The sequence below is a fragment of the Vipera ursinii genome (assembly GCF_947247035.1).
Source record: "Vipera ursinii genome assembly, chromosome: 1".
In the NCBI taxonomy this organism is placed as follows: domain Eukaryota; kingdom Metazoa; phylum Chordata; class Lepidosauria; order Squamata; family Viperidae; genus Vipera; species Vipera ursinii.
In genome coordinates, this window is record NC_139512.1 from 207,605,659 (window position 1) to 207,626,269 (window position 20,611).

The 20,611-nt window shown below is 41.6% G+C and overlaps 2 protein-coding genes across 2 annotated transcripts in view; one reads left to right on the forward strand and one right to left on the reverse strand.

The window, feature by feature from the left end:
• The window catches only part of SERPINE3 (serpin family E member 3), a gene marked incomplete at both ends in the record, with an annotated part of 46,455 nt that overhangs the window by 14,672 nt on the left and 11,172 nt on the right, over nucleotides 1-20,611 (reverse strand). The gene's annotated exons all lie outside the window — the stretch shown is intronic.
• LOC310634966 (uncharacterized protein C13orf42) lies at nucleotides 9,013-14,808 on the forward strand (the record flags this gene model as incomplete). Its single annotated transcript, XM_083353502.1, has 3 exons — nucleotides 9,013-9,426; nucleotides 12,559-12,703; nucleotides 14,564-14,808. 3 exons carry the CDS (start codon nucleotides 9,013-9,015, stop codon nucleotides 14,806-14,808), a joined length of 804 nt encoding a protein of 267 aa, XP_083209628.1.

The following is a 20,611-nucleotide window of genomic DNA, read 5'->3' on the forward strand; positions in this document are numbered from 1 at the left end:
GCCTAGAAGGCTCCGGGGAGCCAGGCCCGGCTGGAGCTCCTTTAACTTTTGCCAGGCGGCCTCCGCTCCCCCGAGAGGGCATAATCCCTCTCGCCTTCGGGTTGGCTGAAGTTCCGGCTTGTTTTCCACCTGCCCTCCCCCCTTTCTCTGCCGCCGCCGCCGCAGGCAGCTGCGGTTGGCGCCTATTTACTCCCGCCGTTTGTAAGGACGGCTCCCGCCAGGAGGGCCAGAGGCTGGAATCCGCCTTTGCTCCGGCGCTGGACGGAAGCCTTCTCTCCCTCCTCCCCCCCCCGCAAAGGAGAAGGCGGCTCCTGAGCGTGCACAGAGCGCGGCCCTCCTGCAAGCCCGGGGCTCCGCTGCGGAGGCTCTCCCAAGGCGCTCCCGGGGTTGCCAAAGGCGGGGGGGCGCGGTGGGGCTTGAAAGAGGGTAGATTTCCCGCGGGGGGAGGATCGCTGCAGCGTCTCTCCGGGGGTCCCTGCTCTGGAACGAAAGCTGTGTCGGCAGGTTGCCGATCCAACCGTGCATCGGCGATCGGGACCGCCCCCCCCGACACACGTCGCCAGCAGCGAGAGTTTCCAGCCAGGCCGGCGAATCTTTGGGGTGAGGTGCCAAAGAGAAGGAGGCGGCTTGGCTTGGATAAGCAGCGTCTGGGCAGAAAATAGGTCGGGCGCCGGAGCAAGTATGAATTCCTGGGGTTCAGCCTAAGCAGGCAAAGCTGCAGGGTGGGTTGGTTGGCTTTTCCGGCTTTGGAATAACCTTGGGAAGCTGAGGCATTGTAAGTTGGAAGTCATTGTTTGTCGCCTAACATGTTGGGTCAACCCCACGCCACATGCTAAGCCATAAACCGTGGTTGGTATCCAGGGTTTAGGACAAGATGGAGAAAACTAGCCAATTGTGGGATCATAAATCTTGATGAAGCCCATCATCGCTCCATGTGATGTATGCACTCAATCTACAAACGTAGTCCAAGCCTATTCACATCTGTTGTAAGGTCATTCTCTCGTGGGGTTTATCCTGACGTCCACTAAGAGTGGAACAAACATGCCCCATTAACCATTTTCAACGCCATGTCCTCTCTTTGTCTCATCCTAAATCACAGCTGAGGCACCTTAAAGTTGCCTTGTTTCAGTTTTAAACTAGCATTTTCCCTCTTCTCCAGAGACCCTTTTTTGCCTTGAACCTAACTCAGGGGTAGGCAACCTTGGCTCTTTTATGACTCATGGACTTCAACTCCCAGAATTCCTGAGCTAGTGGAAGAGACTCGAGTGCTAAAATCCACAGGTTAGGGGGCGCAAATTACTTGCCTTGCCCCGGGTGCTGACAACCCACGCTACGCCACTGGTTTGGAGAACAGTAGTACAGAGAAGAACTGGAAGAATGAAGGGACCCAATTCTTTTTTTTCCTCTACCAACTTTTAAGAAATGTCCCATGGCTTTGTCTGAAGTCAAATAATGTAGTAATCTTGTTCTCACTACACCACTTCAAAATTTAGTCACTTTTTGGTAAAAACAAAACAAAACAACCCCCGCTGTGGTAGCATACAAGTTCAGCAGAACAATCAGATGGCATCTGAAGAGAATATTGTAAATAAATAAGGTATACTCAGAAGCTTGTTCTCTGATGCCTGGGACCTAGCATTTGTTTATAAGATCTGGCTTAAATCTCTGATATTAAGCTACTGTAATTGTACTACAGGATAAATTTGTAGAGTGGCCTTAGACTTTTAAAAGTGGGAAGCTGGATAATTAAAATTAGAAATGCTACAAATAGTGCACAATAGCAGAAAAATGCCATTACTGTTCAGATGGAAATACCCAAATCTGTGCATTAGCTATGAGGAGATAAAAAGATGCAGTTCAGAAAGTCTAACACCCAACGTAGTGCCCAGAATTCCTGTGATTCTAAAGCAGCAAGAATCACTAGACTCTTTGACTTTCTTGGAAATTAGTGGCAAAGGAAATGAACACAAATTTGGACCTGAAAGACTTTAAAAAGCCTGCCTTATTTTGAGTAGGGAATGATATATCACAGGCCTACCTCTGTTACATTTTTCTAGGCATCTTGTGATCTTGTTTTGTTTTCACTGTTTTTAGTTGTGGTTTTTTTTCCTTTTATTTTGCAGTGTATAAAAAAGTGCAAATGATACAAATCAAAACACTTTTTTAGAAAAAAAATATCACAAAATAAAATCAATAAAATTTAGATGGTCACGTTTTATATTTCTGTCTGAAATATACAGTATTTGTATGGATTGGTGTAAATTATAACAGGGAAAATGGTCAAACCTTAGTAAAACAGTACTTAGCTAAAGACTTTTTCCAAGACATTTTTCCTCTAATGCTATTCTCCACAATTTGCCATTGACCAAAAATAAAGAATTTTTTTCACTTCCAAAGTTTCTCTAAAAGTGGAGTCGATGATTCCTGGGAATGAAGACCCAGCAAATAGACCCCCCTTATTGTAATTCCTTTCCAAACAAGGAAGGTTTGGTGACTTGACTTAAGCATGACTTTTTTATTAATTAATAAATTTTATTAAACAAGTTTTAAATAAAAACAACAAGAACATTATTACAAAGTACCAAAAAGTGTGTCAAATAGAAAAACACCAAAACATCCTATACACCAAAAAACAAATCAACAACATTAAACAAGACCGGGGAGTGTAATACTACCCCTAATTTTCTTTTTCTCGTACATCCCAGGCTAAGTAAACTTTAATTACCAAATATTAGAAATCTATAATTGTATATATCTCCAGATTCTATACCTTAAATAATAATACACAATCATCTGGTATTTCCCCCGTTGAAATTAAATATTCCTTTTTTATTGAAAAGTTTTACAGTACATTTTATTTTTAACAAAACAAAATATTCTATTTTGTAACCATGAATACCAGGAGTCCCAACTTTTATTAAAATGTGATTCACTTTTCCCTTTGAGAATATATGTCATTCGATCTGACTCTGCGCATAGTAATACTTTCTCTATTACTTGATAGTCCGTTGGGATTTCCTTCGTCTTCCAATATTGCACATAAGTCATACGCGCCGCTGTTGTAAGCATGACTTGATATCAGCCACAAGTGGTCTAGACAGTTGCTCTTAAACCCAATGGATTTAGAGCTCTGGGAGACAAAAAAAAATAGCCATCATGCTCAAATCATGGTCTCTGCCTTTAAGGACACCAGGTTCACATGCTTCCTTTTCTAGTTACTTTCGGAAATTGCTTGTTAACTGCTTTTTAAGTATTAGAAGACTTTGCATCAACAAGTCTGAAAACACTGGGTGACTTTAATTCAATTTTTAGCAAAAGTTTTAAATATTTTTTTTAAAAAAAATATTAATAAACAGCAAAAGGGTAATTGGAATTTTGATTTTGGAAAGTTAAAAATAGACTAAGATGATTTGAAATAAGAGTTTGGAATTAATTATAAGAATCCTTCCTATGGGAAAAGTTTTGAACTGAAAAAAATATGATAGGATGAGACTTTGAAAGTTGAGATTTTGACACTAGAGGGAACAGAAGAAAACTAAAAAGTATAATTGAAGCAGAACGTTTAAACGTTTACTAATATAGAATGATTCAAAATACTGAAGGATTTTTAATAGTGGACTGAGAAGTTAAGAGTGTCTGTTTCTATAATTAGGCTGTGTTTAAAATGTTATTGGAGAGAAACAAATTTTACCTGACAAACTTGACATTAATCTGAAAGTGGATTTAAAAATGACAGGCTACAGGAATGATATCTAAAAAAAGATGCTATCCTGAACATACAAAAGAAATCAGCTGATGTTTAACAATTAAAAATGATATAGAAATAACCCAAGAGAGTGGGTTATTAGAATTAGAATTATTAGAATTACCTGGATAATTCTCCTATATTGGATTTCAAGGAGTGTTGTTTAAACTTTGAAGAATTTTATGAGATGGGACAAAGAAAAAATGAAAAGAAATCAAGTTCCAGGACATTATTTGAAGGGACTAATGATCAAGATAGGTAAAAGTAAAAATATAAAGTGAGCTTACTTGGTTAAGGTTAAAATAGATACATCGTTATGTCTGTTAAGGGACGCGGTGGCTCAGTGGGTTAGGATGCTGAGCTTGTCGATCAGAAGATCAGCAGTTTGGCGGGTCGAATCCCGAGTGCCGTGTAACAGAGTGAGCTCCTGTTACTCGTCCCAGCTTCTGCCAACCTAGCAGTTCGAAAGCACGCAAAAATGCAAGTAGAAAAATAGGGACCACTATGGTGCGAAGGTAACAGTGTTCCGTGCACCTTTGGAGTCTAGTCATGTTGGCCACATGACCATGGAGACGTCCTCGGACAAGCGCTGGCTCTTCGGCTTTGAAACGGAGATGAGCACTGGCCCCTAGAGTCAGAAACAACTAGCACGCATGTGCGGGGGAACCTTTACCTTTACTATGTCTGGTAACTCTTAATAGACTTTTGCTGATCAGAACTAAAATGATGAGGCTTTGTTTATAGATAAGAGAATGGAAATGGGAAGGAAAGTTCATTTGTTTTATTTTAAGAGAAGTGATAAATTACTAAAATTGTTTATACTTGTGATGAATAGGGAAGTCATTTCCTTATACATTTCCCTCTTTTAGTATATTTTTTATTTTCTATTTTTCTTTCTTTTTTAAATTTTGTGCACCTATTTTTATTCTTTTTTATAGTTTTGTATTGTTTTTTATCTTTGCACTTGTAATTTTCAATGAAATTAATATTAAAAATCTCTACAATTTCCTTTTTTGTTGTTGTTGTAGCTGTTAATAATCTTACAGATGTGATATAATCTTAAATTGTTACCCAACAGTGGTCTCATTGTATGCCTTCCAAAAAATAGAAATGCAAGCTGGACTACAGTAGTTGGTAACAATATCAATAGACTCATTGATCTGAAAGGGATTTTAGAAGTAATCTACTCCAATCTTTTGCTCTGCAGGAGCCATAGAGCATCTCTGACAGATGATCATGGCTGGCTCAGGAATTCTGGGAGTTGAAGTCCACGAGTCATAAAAGAGCCAAGGCTGCCTACCCCTGAGCTAGCTTTTATCTGAAGTACTTCAGTGAAGGAGAAATCACCACTTCACATGGCAGCCTACACTACTGGCTGGCTGTCAGGAAGTTACTTCTGATACCTTCCCTGTTTCCCTATCCTAGTATGCCCTTTGTACTATGCGAAAACTAGGCTACAGGATGAATGTGCCAGATGATGCCAGATTAGAAAGCGGAAGTGCCCAGTGACAGACAACCAAAGCATGCACTGAAGGTGAGTGTTATGCCAACAGTTTGTGGGCACAGTCACTTTCCATTTAAAATGAAAGCATTTTCCCCTGAAATGTGAGAGCAATATTCTATTAAAAAGTTATAATTTCAATTCCAGCTTCACTTAAATAGAATGGAATGGGATTGAGCTTCTGTCCTAGCTCCTTCTTAATTTTTGGAGTAGAGTACAGTTTCCATCGAAACCCAAATGTTCCCCATAATCCTTGAAAAGTTGCATGCCCGAAGGAATCCATGCAACTGAGATTACAACTGTCCTGTAATTTCTTAGATTTATACGCCACTTTCTTCCAGGAGCCTCAACTATCTTGATAAATAGGTTTGTCTGAGACATTATGATTGGTCTGAAGTCACCCATTGAGCATTAAGGACTGAATGAGCCTTGTATTAGGTTTGTTTTTTCCCCCCTAATCCCTTTTTAATACATTACACCCAGAGACTAGTCATCCTTCAGTCTAATTCTGAGCTCACCAAACAGAAAATTCTTCAGGAGCAGCCTGGCTCTGGCACAGCTATACCACAAAGTTATAATTAGCAATGCTTGTTCTGCATAGCTAGAGTGATTAAGCTCAGTGGTACCAAATGACTTCACAATTGCCCCTTAATTCTTTCGCTTACACAAAGGTCATCCATCTCTGGTAGCTTTTAACATTATGCAAGGAGACATTTAAAGTACTTAGTACTTTCTGACCCCTAACACCCTATTTGCACACAGAGAGGCAGTCAGCTTGAATTAATCCTGTTCTAATTAAAGCACAGGCTTCTGATGTCTGCTCACTGTAGCACAGAGAACCACCAGGTACACAGAGGTAAATTGAGCTGGATTAATTGTGGATGTGTGCGATTCCCAGAGAGAAGTCAGCTTTCGTGAATTTCTGAGGCACTTGGTCCAACATGGAATTTGTATGCAACCATAGTCTTAGATAACTATGGAATGCCTGTCTACAGGCCTAAATCATCTGGGATTTATTTATACAAAGTAAAGAACAACAGTACTCAAAAGCTATGAGTTGCTAATCTGACAGCTTTACAATAAAACTGCAGTTGAAGCAATGTTAGTTTCTGAACTTCCAACATTTGAAGTGGAAAAAAATAAAATATTCAAATTAATAATCTGGATTTTTTTCAAAAACACTAAACCACACACCTAAGATCTTACATCTCTTTCTAAGCATGTGTATTAATAATGGATGTGTCATGTAAATCAAACCTTTGCTAAAACTTCTTTAAAACACCACAAGATGGCACCAGCTGTACTTTCAGAACAGCTAGAACTCAAAGCAAAGGAAATCAGAATTTTCCCACATATAATATGCACCAATTTTAAGCAACACATGGAGATGCGAAGTAGAAATGATGTTGCTTTTGATCTTCCAGCAACAGCTTCAACAGCCTCAACAGTAAAGCAGATTATGATACCGTATGGTGGTGTAATACTGTATATCCATGGTGGCAAACCTATGGCACGCGTGCCACAGGTGGCACGCAGAGCCCTCTCTGTGGACACATGTGCCGTCACCCTGGTCCTAGGCCTTCAGCTGGGTTTTATAAAATCTTTTCACTTTAGGCCTCCGCCGCCCTGTGCAAAAAAAAAGATTCAATCAATCAATCAATTTCAACTTCTTGTGGGGAAAAAAAGATCACGCAAAGTTGGAATTGATTGATTGAACTTTTTAATTCCCACCCAGTCTGCTGTTACCACCACAGCCACGCCCACCCAATGGGCCACACCCACCGGGCACCTGACAATATATAAGTAGGTTTTGGGTTGCAGTTTGGACACTCGGTCTCTAAAAGGTTCGCCGTCACTGCTGTATATATTTCTGAATAGATCAGTGTTTATCAAATTTGATAACTTTAAGATATATGGATTTAACACACAAGATTCCCCAGGCAGCATGCTGGCTAGGGAATTTTGGGAGCTGAAGTCCACACATCCTAAAATGGTTAAGTTTGAGGAACAGTGGGACAGATTTTTGGTAAGCAATCCTGCAGATTATCACCTCTTTCTCACTGCTCTTCTCTTCTTTGCCAGCATCCTCTAGGCTGCAGTTCAGATGGGTTTTGGAGGCAGAAGATGATGGAAGGATGAGTACCACATCTTTCCACTGTTGCGACAGGTGCAGGCTGTTGGGGATGAGTCTGTGTTGTCTGCATTTCAAACTGAAGCGCTCCACACACATTTGCACTACTCAGGTGACCCTGAGGACACAGATAAACTTCCAAATGGCCTCAAAGACTCTCTAAAACAGGGGTGTCAAACTGCTGGCCCGTGGGCCAGTTGCATCATATGGAGGCCGCGCCCACCCCAGCTCTGGCAATGCAAATAAAGTCGTGATACATCACAACATGTCACGTGACCTGGCGAGTTTGACACCCGTGCTCTAAAAGAATGCAAATGACCAGCTGTCTGCAAGGAATATAAATCCTTCCATTCCCCATCATCCAGTCAGAGCTGAAGAAGTTTCTTGGATGAGAAGCAAAATGTTTTGAAAGAAAAAAACAAGAAAGTCCATTTGCCTCCTGAAAAAGCACCTTTGGGACAAGCATGACCTGGATGACTGAGAATCTCCATAGACGTTAATTCTATCAAGTACAGCACTAGATTGTATCAAGTACAGTCCATAATCCGGAGTACCTTAGGGAACACCTGCTGCCGGCGTCTACTTCCCTCCGCCCTGTGCGTTCCCACAGAGAGGGCCTCCTCAGGGTGCCACCGGTCAGAGAATGTCGACTGGTGGCCCCCAGGGGGAGATCCTTCTCTGTGGGCACCCCGGAGCTATGGAACCAGTTACCGGTTGAGCTCCGGACGGCGCCCGATCTTCGCTCCTTTCGCCGCGATCTAAAAACATACTTGTTCGAGCAAGCCGGCCTGGCCTGAGGGGGGATTGGTGGGTTTTTTAATTATTTTTATTGGGGTTTTTATTATTTATTAACTGTATTTTTTAATTGGGCATGTATTTAATTACTTTTTAACTTTTGTAATTCTGTGTTTTATTCTTGCCCTGTACACCGCCCTGAGTCCTTCGGGAGAAGGGTGGTATAGAAATATTAATAAATTAAATTAAATTAAATAATCATCAACAATAACCAGCTTAGATTATTATACGTGTTTGGAACTCAATTTTTTTTGGAAGGCCAGTCTTCCATACTCAGTGTAATGGATCTTAGCCTGCTCTATTCTCAACACTCCTGTGTGTTATCAAATAGCAGTAACCAAGCTCCGGTTGCCATAGCAGAGAAAACAAAATCCCTTCTACCTGCCAGCTTCTGCAGGATATTTATCTAATGTTGATTAGAAATGCAGGGGATGTTGGTGTGTTAGCATCTTTTATGTAGCCTTCTGACACATTCAGAAGTGCTAGATATTTTTCATTATCTCTTTGCAACTTTTTTTTAAAAAAAGCTGTTATTCAAGACTATTTCAGCACCATGGTCAGCACAAGGAAGCAAACAAGAGCTCCTGCAACCTTTAGGAGGTGAACCCATGTGCAGACATGATAAAGATAAGACTGGTGATATTGCGTTTCTTCATCTTTGGCAAAGTTTGGAAAAGAAATGAAGAGATGGGCCAAAAGAAGTCTGAAGCAGGAGAAAGCCTGATCCCATTCATAATCAACACATGCAACCTTTTTCTGTATTGGCAAGAAATGTCCACTAGAAGACAATCTGGAATGAGATTAAACGTGAGATGGAATAGCTGAAGAAGGAACTACACGATGTTCAGGAAAATACACTCCATATTTAATCCCAACTCCAGCAGGAGTAGTTTATCTGATGGGATCCCAGCTTACGATGGTTCTGCGGTTCGTTTGCTCCGTAGCACCTCTATGTATGCTCTCAGAGATGAGGATCATACATTCAGTGAACCTCTGAAAAAAAGCAAAAGTACCACCAGCCTTAATTCAGTTGCCTGCCTTCATCTGAAAGAAGAAAAGGCATGGATGTACTCAAAGACACAAGACTGTTTGCAATACTTGCAAGACTTGCTAGCTCTGAGGAAAAAATACGTTGAGGGTATCAAGGATTTGAAAGCCTTGGGCAGAGTGCCTGGAATTTCCCCCTTGCCTACAAAATCTCCAGCAACAACAACAAAAATCCAGCCCCCTCCTCCTCCCAAACAGACTTCTAAGGTAGGATACTGTATGTTACTCCCATTTTCATAATAGGATATGTTGCCACCACTGTCTTTGGAGAATTGAAATAAGAATGAAATAAAACTGCACAAGAAGATGTGAGGAGATGAACTATGAGTGTGGGAATGTGATGAGTTTATGTTTTGTAGTACAGTAATCTATAGAGTCGGATTCTATATAGTCAGTTATACTCACACCGCCTGTTCAGAGACAGTATTCAGAGTAAGGACATTTACTTTTCAGGCTTTGTGCATTCTCACCAACCATAAACAAGCTTAAAAGCTACCACTGATTGGGATAGAATTGCTTTTCACACCAGAAAAAATAAAGCAATTAAAAAACACACGCACACACACAAACTATGAGCAGTTTGAAAACGAAGACCTCCTAGTGGCTAAAGCCATGACTGGAGGCTTCTAATTTCAAGAAACTGAAGCTCGAGCTTCAACCTTTGGGAAGGGACAAGAGGGTTTTGTTTCCTTTTGACAAATGTTTATGTCATTCTCTTTTAATAAAGAGAGGGTTGACACTTTTTCTGCAAACATTTATCTTCTATGCATTAAGCCACATGTCTATTTATGGCTGTGATAACTGCTCACCAAAATTAATCAGATTCTTCAAAAAAATAAATAATGTAAATAAATGGATTGTTTACTATGTTGGATAGCCCACAGCTTTTGTTATGCTAATATGAGAGACAATTTAAAGTGCTAGCAAAAGTGGGAGATGTATCACCCTGAAGATGTTACTGGTCATTCAGCAATTCTCTCCATACTTGTTTTACAACTTTACCAGCATCCATTCCCTGTAACAGAGATGCTAAGATTTTAATTTCTGGCAATAAGAGAGATACCTTGATATCAAGTGACATTAGAATTCCTTAAAGACTCCAAATGGTTCAAGTGAGAGAACTAATGAATAGAGTTTTTGTGACACAGTATAAAAAAAGACTTAGGAATAGGCAAACCTATTTTCCCCCCCATATATTCTGAAGAATAGCTATATATAAAGATTAATTCTATATTATTATTTGGAACACATACACACACACAAACCTGGAAAATAGAATTAAAGGGAGGCTAATATAGCTATTTCAAACTTATTTGTTCTCATCAGTCAGCCACACCCTTCTGAGACTCGAACTTGGGCTGATTGCACATTAGGCAATTGTTCTAACCTCTAGGCCACAGGCTCTTTCTCGCTTTGTTGCCTCTCAGCTACTAATATGGCTTTGAAATGGCCATATTAGTCTCCCTTTAATTCTTTGTTAGCAATCCCCCAAAAGAATACACAAATATGAGCTGTCACTGTTGTGACTACAGCCTGTGGATGGCCTTGGGTTAGGCTGAAACAGGCAATAAGATTTGTCCCGTGTTTGGGGACTAGCAAGGTATTCTAAAATACTCAACAAATACACACACACACACACACACACACACACACACACATATATATATATATATATATATGTCTCTGTGTGTGTGTGTGTGTGTGTGTGTGTGTAAATTACTAACAAAGAATTTTTTTATTGAAAAGTTTTAACATACAATTTTTCTTTAAAAATCCCCCTCCCCCACCCTTCTCCCTCCCCCCCTACCTCTCCCCCCTCCCCCCCTCCCCCCCGACTTCCCAGAGCTAAATACAAGGTATATATATAAAAAAAAGAATCATAAACAACCATATACTAACAACTATAAACTCTAAAATCCATCACTCTCTAGCTTATATAGGATAAAACAAACCTTAGTAATATTAAATATATATAAAGAAACTAAAATAGAAAAAGAAAAAAAGAAAGAAGACTTATTCAAATGCTACATAAAACTTCTTAACCCTATACTTGTTCTGGATAAACTCAATCCATTTTCTCCATTCCATAATATAGCGTTCTTGCGAGTGATCTTTCAAATAGGCCGAAATCTTCGCCATCTCTGCCAGGTCGGAAACCTTTAAAGTCCACTCTTCTATGGTCGGCAGTTCCTCTTTCTTCCAATACTGACCTATCAAAAGTCTTGCTGCCGTAATTAAATTCAACATCAACTTGGTGTCCACAACTGTGGCATCTGTAATTATTCCCAACAAAAAAAATTGCGGACAAAACTTTATCCTCTGTTTAAAAATCTTCTGCATGTTCCACCAAACTTTTATCCAAAAAGCCTTAACCTTTTTACAAGTCCACCATATGTGAAAATATGTTGCGTCTCCATAGTCCTTCCTTCAGGCAGGGGTGGTCGCAGACGCCTGGCTCTGCTCCAAGAAATCCGGAGCAGAGACGCTGGCCAGCTGGGAGCAACCCAGGCTTTGGGGGAGTTCAATCCTTCAGCCGCCCAAGCTCCAAGCTGAGGCGGCCCCGGAGAACTCGACCCCTACCTGGGGCCTCACCCCCTCCTCTTCTCCCGAGGAGGGGGCTTCAAATTCGCCCGAACAGCTGATCGGCGCTGTTTCGGGCGAAAATCACTCAGCTGAGCTGCGGGCAGCCCGGGAAGGCTGTCTCCGGCGCCGCGCAGCCACCGGAAGTCATTACTAACAAAGAATTAAGGGAGACTGAAATGCATTTCAAACTTATTAGTTTTCATCAGTCAGCCATACCCTTCTGAGATTCGAACCTGGGCTGATTGCACATTAGGCAGTTGTTTTTACCTTATATGTTAAATGCTTGTTAACTATTTAGATTACCTTGCTAGGCCCCAAACATGGGACAATTCTTTATTTCCTGTTTCAGCCTAACCGAAGGCCATCGACAGGCAGTAGTCACAACAGTGACAGCTCATATTTGTGTAAATTTTTAGATTGCTAACAAAGAATTAAAGGGAGACTGATATGCATTTCAAACTTATTTGTTTTCATCAGTCAGCCATACCCTTCTGAGGTTCGAATCTATATATATCTACACACACACACCCAGAGGCATGCAACACTAAAAATAATCCACATATATTTTAAAAAGCAGCATAATAGTTAATTTAAATGGAACCCAAGATAAATTAGCAAAAAAGATTATTAGCATCTATTGGTTTGTTTTCTGAATGTCTACATTTTGTATCCTTGAAAGTTGGAGGGGGGGAAGGTTGCAATTATAAGGTTTGTTTATTCTAATTAAACCCATTGTCACAACATCCTATTCAACAGATCTCAGTGGACAGAAAAGGCTCGCAACTCAGTTCAGATGTAACTGAAGCAATCGCTTATTTTGACTCAATTATTGCAAAACTGGAGGCAGAAAGACATCACAAAGTTGTGAGGGATCATCCACATGTTGATGTAGATTTTGATAGTAAGTACATATATGTGTTTGTGTGTGTCAATAGTGTTAATAATATTTGCATAAGTGCAAAATAGTGTCCATCAGATTTGAATTTCCAAAGTGTTAAATGACCACAATAGTTCTCACCCTTGCCTGTTACATTTTCTACTAGCAACAGTTTCGGGGTTGTCTTAAATGTGTAGTGATGAGAATGCTATCAGGGTTATTCAGACCAGAAAAGGACTCAGCTGGTACATCATCCTAAATTTATTTAAAACACAACACATAATTGTGAGAGCAAATAATAAATAGATACATCAAAGTTTTCCCAAAAGTTAGTATATTTATATTTTTGCTGGGCAATATTCCATCTCCGCTGTTCTTCCAAACAGACATTCAGGAATGGGTTTCCCATATTTTTGCTTGGAAGGTTGATGGATAATATACTGATTGACCTAAAAAATAATTAGTATGACATGTCTGTTACCTATTGATTTTGCAGTTTTTGGCTAGCTATTTTTGGAATGCTGCATCGTTTTTTCCTCCTCCTCCTCCTCCTCCTCCTCCTCCTCCTCCTCCTCCTCCTCCTCCTCCTCCTCCTCCTCCTCCTTCCTGCAATCCTGTTCCAGATTCTTGGTTTTTGAATGCATAAGGAATTTTAGGATAACTTTCTGTATCCATTTAGATACATAAAGGAGAATAATTAAGCGGGTGTTGTCCCATCCCAGCACTTTAATGCTGAGCAAAGGCAGACTATTCCACTTGGCATAACCCATAAAAAATTCAGTATTGTCTATCCAAGGTCTAGGCCTGTCTGTGTGATCCTTTGTTTTTTTTCAGTCCGCAGGGCTTCAGATTTATTTATCTGTGGCTTCTGTCACTTCATCCCTCATAAATCCACTTTATGAGTTGTCCCCCATCTAATTTCCCCCTATTCATAATATCAAACACAGTATTGGTCCTGTATGCTGTATGGTTGTCACGTACCAATTTAAATAATTAGTTAAAATGTTTGATATTAGCATCAAAAATTATCTGTGTGAATTTAGCTAGCACTTGAACTAGAAATTAATAATGAAAATAGTTATATCAGGTGACTAGATTATATAAACACCCCAGAAAATAGTTACATAAAGTACCTATAATACTATGGATTTGGAAGCTGCAAATGGTTTAAAGGTGGAAATGGTTTTTTTTTCCCCCTCACTAAGGTTTGGCATACTCATTTCTACTTTTAATTTGACATCTTAACAAACAGTCATTCAGTCATATTAACACTAAATTTTGGTGACCCAATCTTGGAGTGCTTTGGGGGAACCTAGAGCATAGTGAGGGAGTTGGATCCTGACTTAATTAGCCTATCCCTAGTTCAGAAAAATGGAAAGCAGTTTTCTCTTGAGTCAGACCTTTGAACCACCACCTCCTCCTCCTCCTCCTCCTCCTCCTCCTCCTCCTCCTCCTTCTTCTTCTTCTTCTTCTTCTTTTTCTTCTTCTTCTTCTTCTTCTTGTTAGTTGCAAAGTCGTGTCTGACCCATCGCGACCCCATGGACAACGTTCCTCCAGGCCTTCCTGTCCTCTACCATCTTCTGGAGTCCATTTATGCTCACGCCTGCTGCTTCAGTGACTCCATCCAGCCACCTCATTCTCTGTCGTCCCCTTCTTCTCTTGCCCTCAATCTTTCCCAGCATTAGACTCTTCTCCTTCTTCTCCTTCTCCTTCTCCTTCTAGCCATGTTTTATTAGCAGCAGGTTTCTTAAATCTCTTTCCAAGAAATACTGGAGACTGAACTTGGAGCCTTCTGTGTGCAGAACCTAAGCAGTACCTACGTATTCTGTACCCTCATCCTTGTTGTAAAGATACATTTATACTAAGTCTGGTCCCATGTTTCAGTTGTTTCTAGTTCAAGAGAACATAGCCTGCATTCTAACTGGATCCTTCGTGCCCCACGGATATATTCCCAAGATACCAGCCAAGTAGAAGCGATCACAAGCCAATCCAAAGGAAAAAGCCAAGGAAGAACGTTCAGTTCCAGAAAGAAACTGCAAAGATATCCAATGTATCTACCTAAAGCTGTGGAGGGAGCATTTAACACAATGAAATCTAAACCCAAAATGGGCCTCAAAGAACAGCACTGACATGGAAATCCTTACCGTGCATAGGCAGACCGAGAGTCTTTCTTCAGAAGCAGGTGGTTGGGATATTTTTATGCAATAAGTTAGCAATTGCAATTATTTGATGTATACAGCTGACCAGACTTGACTTTACATTCTGCCTAACATTAGGGTCACTTTGTAGTTATGTGGATGCCTACACACTTAACTAAAGCCTTGTCAATGTATTTAAGCAAGTTGGTAAGCTTAGCTAGGTTAAAGCTGACGGCACAGCGTGTTGTTCAACCTGTTTGATTAATTTATAATTTGGTGTATTGTGTGAACCCAGAAAATATGTTCGTTCAGTGACTAGGTAAGCTGCAACATTGTGTACACTGAAAATTACCTCATTCAGTCCTTTCTCCCTCCCCACAGCATATCTAATGTTGATTATCCATGCCATATAGAAAATGGTAGCATGAATGCCATGATCACCTGTGGACATTTTCTGTTATTCTGTGAAAGGCTAGATTATAAAACACCTCTATGCTATGCAGTTTTGGTGAATGTTATTGGTACATTAATTTTTAAAAATGTTCTTTCTTTGTTAGGCTGGATTCAGGTTAACACTGCAATGTAGGAATGTGCATCCAGAATTTGTGTTTCTAATGAAAAAAAGAATTGTGATTCTTCTAAATAAATAAAGCCTGAATATTTTAACATACAATTTTAAACAACTGCCCTTATTTATAATCTGGATGCCCTGCTCTTGTCTCAAGGAGAATGCCTAAAAGCCACAGCATTCATTATATGTGAAGGGAGGAAACAAAAACCAAAGAAAAACATGATTCTTGTACCCACATCCACTTTTAAAATACTCACAGGTCACTTTTTTATCTTCCCCAGAAGCCAGAAGGCAATATATGGAGTGAAAAACACACTGTGAGCTGGGCTGTTGTCAAAACTGTTGAGGTTCTGGAGGAAAAAAAAGTATTTAGCAGATTTCTAAAATCTGCTCACTTACCAAGCGATTCTCTTAATTTACAGGGTAAAAAGCAATAAAAACACACATTGCATTAAAAATCTGACCAGGCTGAGGAGGAAAATCAGTCCTAAACACTACACATAACCAATGGATTACTTCAGTGGAATCCCCTCCTAGTCCGGAGTCTGTGAGAAGAACCAGGTCTTGAGCATGTTCCTAAAAGCCAGCAGGATTGGTGCTGAAGCAGTGGCGTAGCGTGGGTTGTCAGCACCCGGGGCAAGGCAAGTAATTTGCACCCCCTAACCTGCTGGGCGGCCGCTGCACTGTCCCTCCCCCAGATAGTCCCTCGCTCTCTCTCCGCACCGCACCGCACGCCTGGCACCCCCCCTCCACAGTGGGCGGCGACCCGGCGGCTCGGATCGGATTCGCACAGCCAGCACTGCAGTGAGAGAGAGTGAGTGAGCCAGGCAGGGGCAGAGAGCTGCGAGTGCGAGCGCGTCTCCCCAGATGTTGCGCCCGGTGCGGCCGGCCCCCCCCTGCACCCCCCACGCTACGCCACTGTGCTGAAGGGATATTGGGAGACTTTCGCTACGTTTGTTCTCAATGCCTGCCACCATTCTGAACCTTTAGCTCTCTACTCTTTTTAATATGCGTTTTTATGGCATTTTATTATAGCATTTTCTTTAACTATGAAAAGAGCTTAAATGTATTGCATTCAAGGTTCTACCCCTACAAAAAAAATAACCAATATGCTGGATTTGGGGCCCCCATATTCCTGTGCTCTACGGGACCTTCATTTCTTCCTGAGAATCCAGTGTTAATGTCCCCACTACATTAAGATATAAAAAACATTAAACAGGCCATTATCCAATCAAAGGGCTCTAGAATTGTTTTTTCTTGCCTACCTGCTGCTGTTTTTAAAATGGAGGTAGATTTAAAAACTAGTTGATGATGTGAGGCTATTGTTGTTAGCTGCGAAGTCGTGTCTGACCATCGCGACCCCATGGATAATGTTCCTTCAGGCCTTCCTGTCCTCTACCATGTTCTGGAGTCCATTTAAGCTCACGCCTACTGCTTCAGTGACTCCATCCAGCCACCTCATTCTCTGTCGTCCCCTTCTTCTATTGCCCTCAATCTTTCCCAGCATTAGGCTCTTCTCCAGTGAGTCCTTCTTTCTCATTAGGTGGCCAAAGTATTTGAGTTTTAGCTTCAGGATCTGGCCTTCTAAAGAGCAGTCAGGGTTGATCTCCTCTAGGACTGACCGGTTTGATCGCCTTGCAGTCCAAGGGACTCGCAAGAGTCTTCTCCAGCACCATAGTTCAAAGGCTTCAATTCTTTGGCGCTCAGCCTTTCTTATGGTCCAACTTTCACAGCCATAAATTGCAACTGGGAAGACCATAGCCTTGACTATACGCACTTTTGTTGACAGGGTGATGACTCTGCTTTTTAGTGTGCTATCTAAATTTGTCATGGCTTTCCTCCCCAGGAGCAAGCGTCTTTTAATTTCTTGGCTACAGTCCCCACCTGCAGTGATCTTGGAGCCCAGGAAAATAAAATCTGTCACTACCTCCATTTCTTCCCCATCTATTTGCCAGGAATTGAGAGGGCCAGATGCCATGATCTTGGTTTTCTTAATGTTAAGTTTCAACCCAAGTTTTGCACTCTCCTTCTTCACCCGCCACAAGAGGCTCTTTAGTTCTTCTTCACTTTCTGCCATTAGAGTGGTATCATCATACCTGGGTGGCCTAGTGCTTTTCCCTACTTTCTTCAGTTTAAGCCTAAACTTTGCAACGAGAAGTTCATGGTCTGAGCCACAGTCAGCTCCTGGTCTTGTTTTTACTGACTGTATAGAGCTTCTCCATCTTTGGCTGCAGAGCATATAGTCAATCTGATTTCTGTGTTGACCGTCTGGTGATGTCCATGTGTAGAGCCGTCTCTTGGGTTTTTGGAAAACAGTGTTTGCTATGACCATCCTATTTTCTTGACAAAATTCTATCAGCCTGTGCCCTGCTTCATTTTGTACTCCAAGGCCAAACTTGCCTGTTATTCCAGTTATCTTTAGCATTCCAATCCCCCATGATGATAAGGACATCATTTTTGGGTGTTAGTTCTATAAGGTGCTGTAGGGCTTCATAGAACCAGTCAATTTCATCCTCTTCAGCACTGGTGGTTGGGGCATAGACTTGGACTACTGTGATATTGAATGGTTTGCCTTGGATTCGAACTAAGTTCATTCTGTAATTTTGGGGATTGTATCCCAGTATTGCTTTTCCTACTCTTTTATTGACTATGAAGGCTACTCCATTTCTTCTGAGGGATTCTTGCCCACAGTAGTATACCTGATGGTCATCTCAATTAAATTCACCCATTCCTGTCCATTTTAGTTCACTGATTCCTAAGATGTTGATGTTCAGTCTTGTCATCTCTTGTTTGACCACGTCTAGCTTGCCTTGATTCATGGATCTTACATCCCAGGTTCCTATGGAGAAAAAATCTTTACAGCATCAGACTTTCCTTTCACCACCAGATACATCCACAGCTGAGCGTCCTTTCTGATTTGGCCCAGTTGCTTCATTCTTTTTGGCGCTACTAGTACTAGCCCTCTGCTCTTCCCCAGTAGCATATTGGACGCCTTCCGACCTGAGGGGCTCATCTTCCAGCATCATATCGTTTTGCCTTTTGGTACTGTCCATAGGGTTTTCATGGCAAAGATACTGGAGTGGGTTTCCATTTCCTTCTCCAGTGGATTACGTTTTGTCAGAACTCTGCTATGACCTGTCCATCTTGGGTGGCCCTGCACGGCATAGCTCATAGCTTCATTGAATTATGCAAGCCCCTTCGCCACGACAAGGAAGTAATCCATGAAGAGGTATAGAGGCTATAGCCAAGTAATATTGTGGTTGGTTTGTTAGTTTGTTTTTTATTTTGTAAAACTTGAACTAAGCTTAAATTTCATGCTCACACCCCCCCCAACACTATTAATATTAAGATCAGCACTGATCCCCAGTGTTTTGTAGAAGCTATACCCAGATGTCCCATTTACTGTAGGAACAAAGCCTTATATAGATTTCCCCAAAGATGATTGATAATTTGATTTCAAGAAAGAAAAAATGACCTGAGAGGGATTTAAAGTGTCATAGCTTTCACCTCCTTGCAAGAAAACAAACTAGAAATAAACAATTAAGTACAGCATACAAAAAAGGAATGATCAACTCTTCATTCATTATTTTATCTCCTTCAGTTTCTGGATTGTGCAAATTCACCCTCATGAATCCCCCCCAATAATTTGCTTTATGTCATCAATTTCAAGATGCCAAGCTTTTTGAACTGCTGAAAAGTCCTGGAAATTTCCAAACCTATTGCCAGTGCTCTTACAAAATGTTTGGGGGTGGGGACTTTTTTCATCCACATAATCCCTCCAGTCAGTATCGGCACCGAGGTACCAAAATGAGCCCTACCAGCTCTTCTGGCCTGCTCCCCATTCCTGCAAGATGTTCCCTGCTGCTGTTCCTGCAAAACCTTTTCCTTTCTCTGAACTGGTATCATTCTGAAAAACCGGCCCGCAATCATCCAGCTGATCTGTTCCATGTAGGGTCCAGATATCTGGTTAAAACTGTCTATTGAAAATGACAATTATATTGGAGATGGATGTTTTGCTTTCCATAGCATACCAGCCTTTTTTTGGGGGGGGGGATAGCTTGGCAAGTGGTAAGGAGGACCATAACTTCTATTCTTCAACTTCTCTCAAAGCCTGGGGCAGTGAATGGCTGAAAAGATAGTAAATCTGATGGTAGCTTTGAAGGCGTGCCCTAGAATTTGCTGAGATCTCTAGAACAGAATAGAGCTGGAAGGGGCCCTGGAGGTCTTCTAGTCCAGCCCCTTGCTCAATCAGGAGACGGTATACCATTTCAGACAAGTGGCTGTCCAGCCTCTTCTTTAAAAAACCCCAATGATGAAGCACCCACAACTTCTGAAGGCGAGCTGTTCCACTGGGGTTAATTGTCCTCACTGTTAGAACATTTCTCCTTAATTCCCCCGTTGATAGGGCTCGCAACTTGGGCGTCCTCCTGGATTCACGGCTCAATTTTGAAGATCATATAGGAGCCGTGACCAGGGGGGCTTTTGCCCAGGTTCGCCTGGTGCGCTAGTTGCGACCCTACCTGGACCGAGATGCCCTATGCACAGTCACTCATGCGCTCGTGACCTCCCGTTTAGACTACTGCAACGCTCTCTACATGGGGCTGCCCTTGAGGACCACTCGGAGGCTTCAACTGGTGCAGAATACGGCCGCGCGAGTTGTGATGGGGGTTTCCCGATACTCCCATGTAACACCTCTACTCCGTGAGCTGCATTGGCTTCCGGTTGCCCTCTGGGTGAGATTCAAGGTGCTGGTGATGACCTATAAAGCCCTGAATGGCTTGGGTCCGGGATATTTGAGGGAACACCTGCTGCCAGCATCAAGTTCTCTTCATCCAGTGCACTCGCACAGGGAGGGTCTTCTCAGGGTCCAGCCGGTAAATGATTGCCGTCGGATAACACCCAGGGGGAGGGCCTTCTCTGTTGGTGCGCCTGCCCTCTGGAACCAGCTGCCCGTGGAGCTCAGGACTGCCCCTGACCTGCGTTCATTCCGCCAGGACCTGAAGACTTGGCTCTTTGAGCTCTCTGGCCCAGGCTGAGAATTTTAACTGGGGTTTTATTTTCAGGGATAATTTATTTTTTTTAATTGTCTTTTAACTTTTGTATTTTGTACTGGTGTGATTTTAAAATGCCCTGTAAACCACCCTGAGTCCTTCGGGAAAGGGCGGTATATAAATCTAATAAAATTAAAAATTAAATTAAATTAAATTCCAGTTGTTTCCTTCC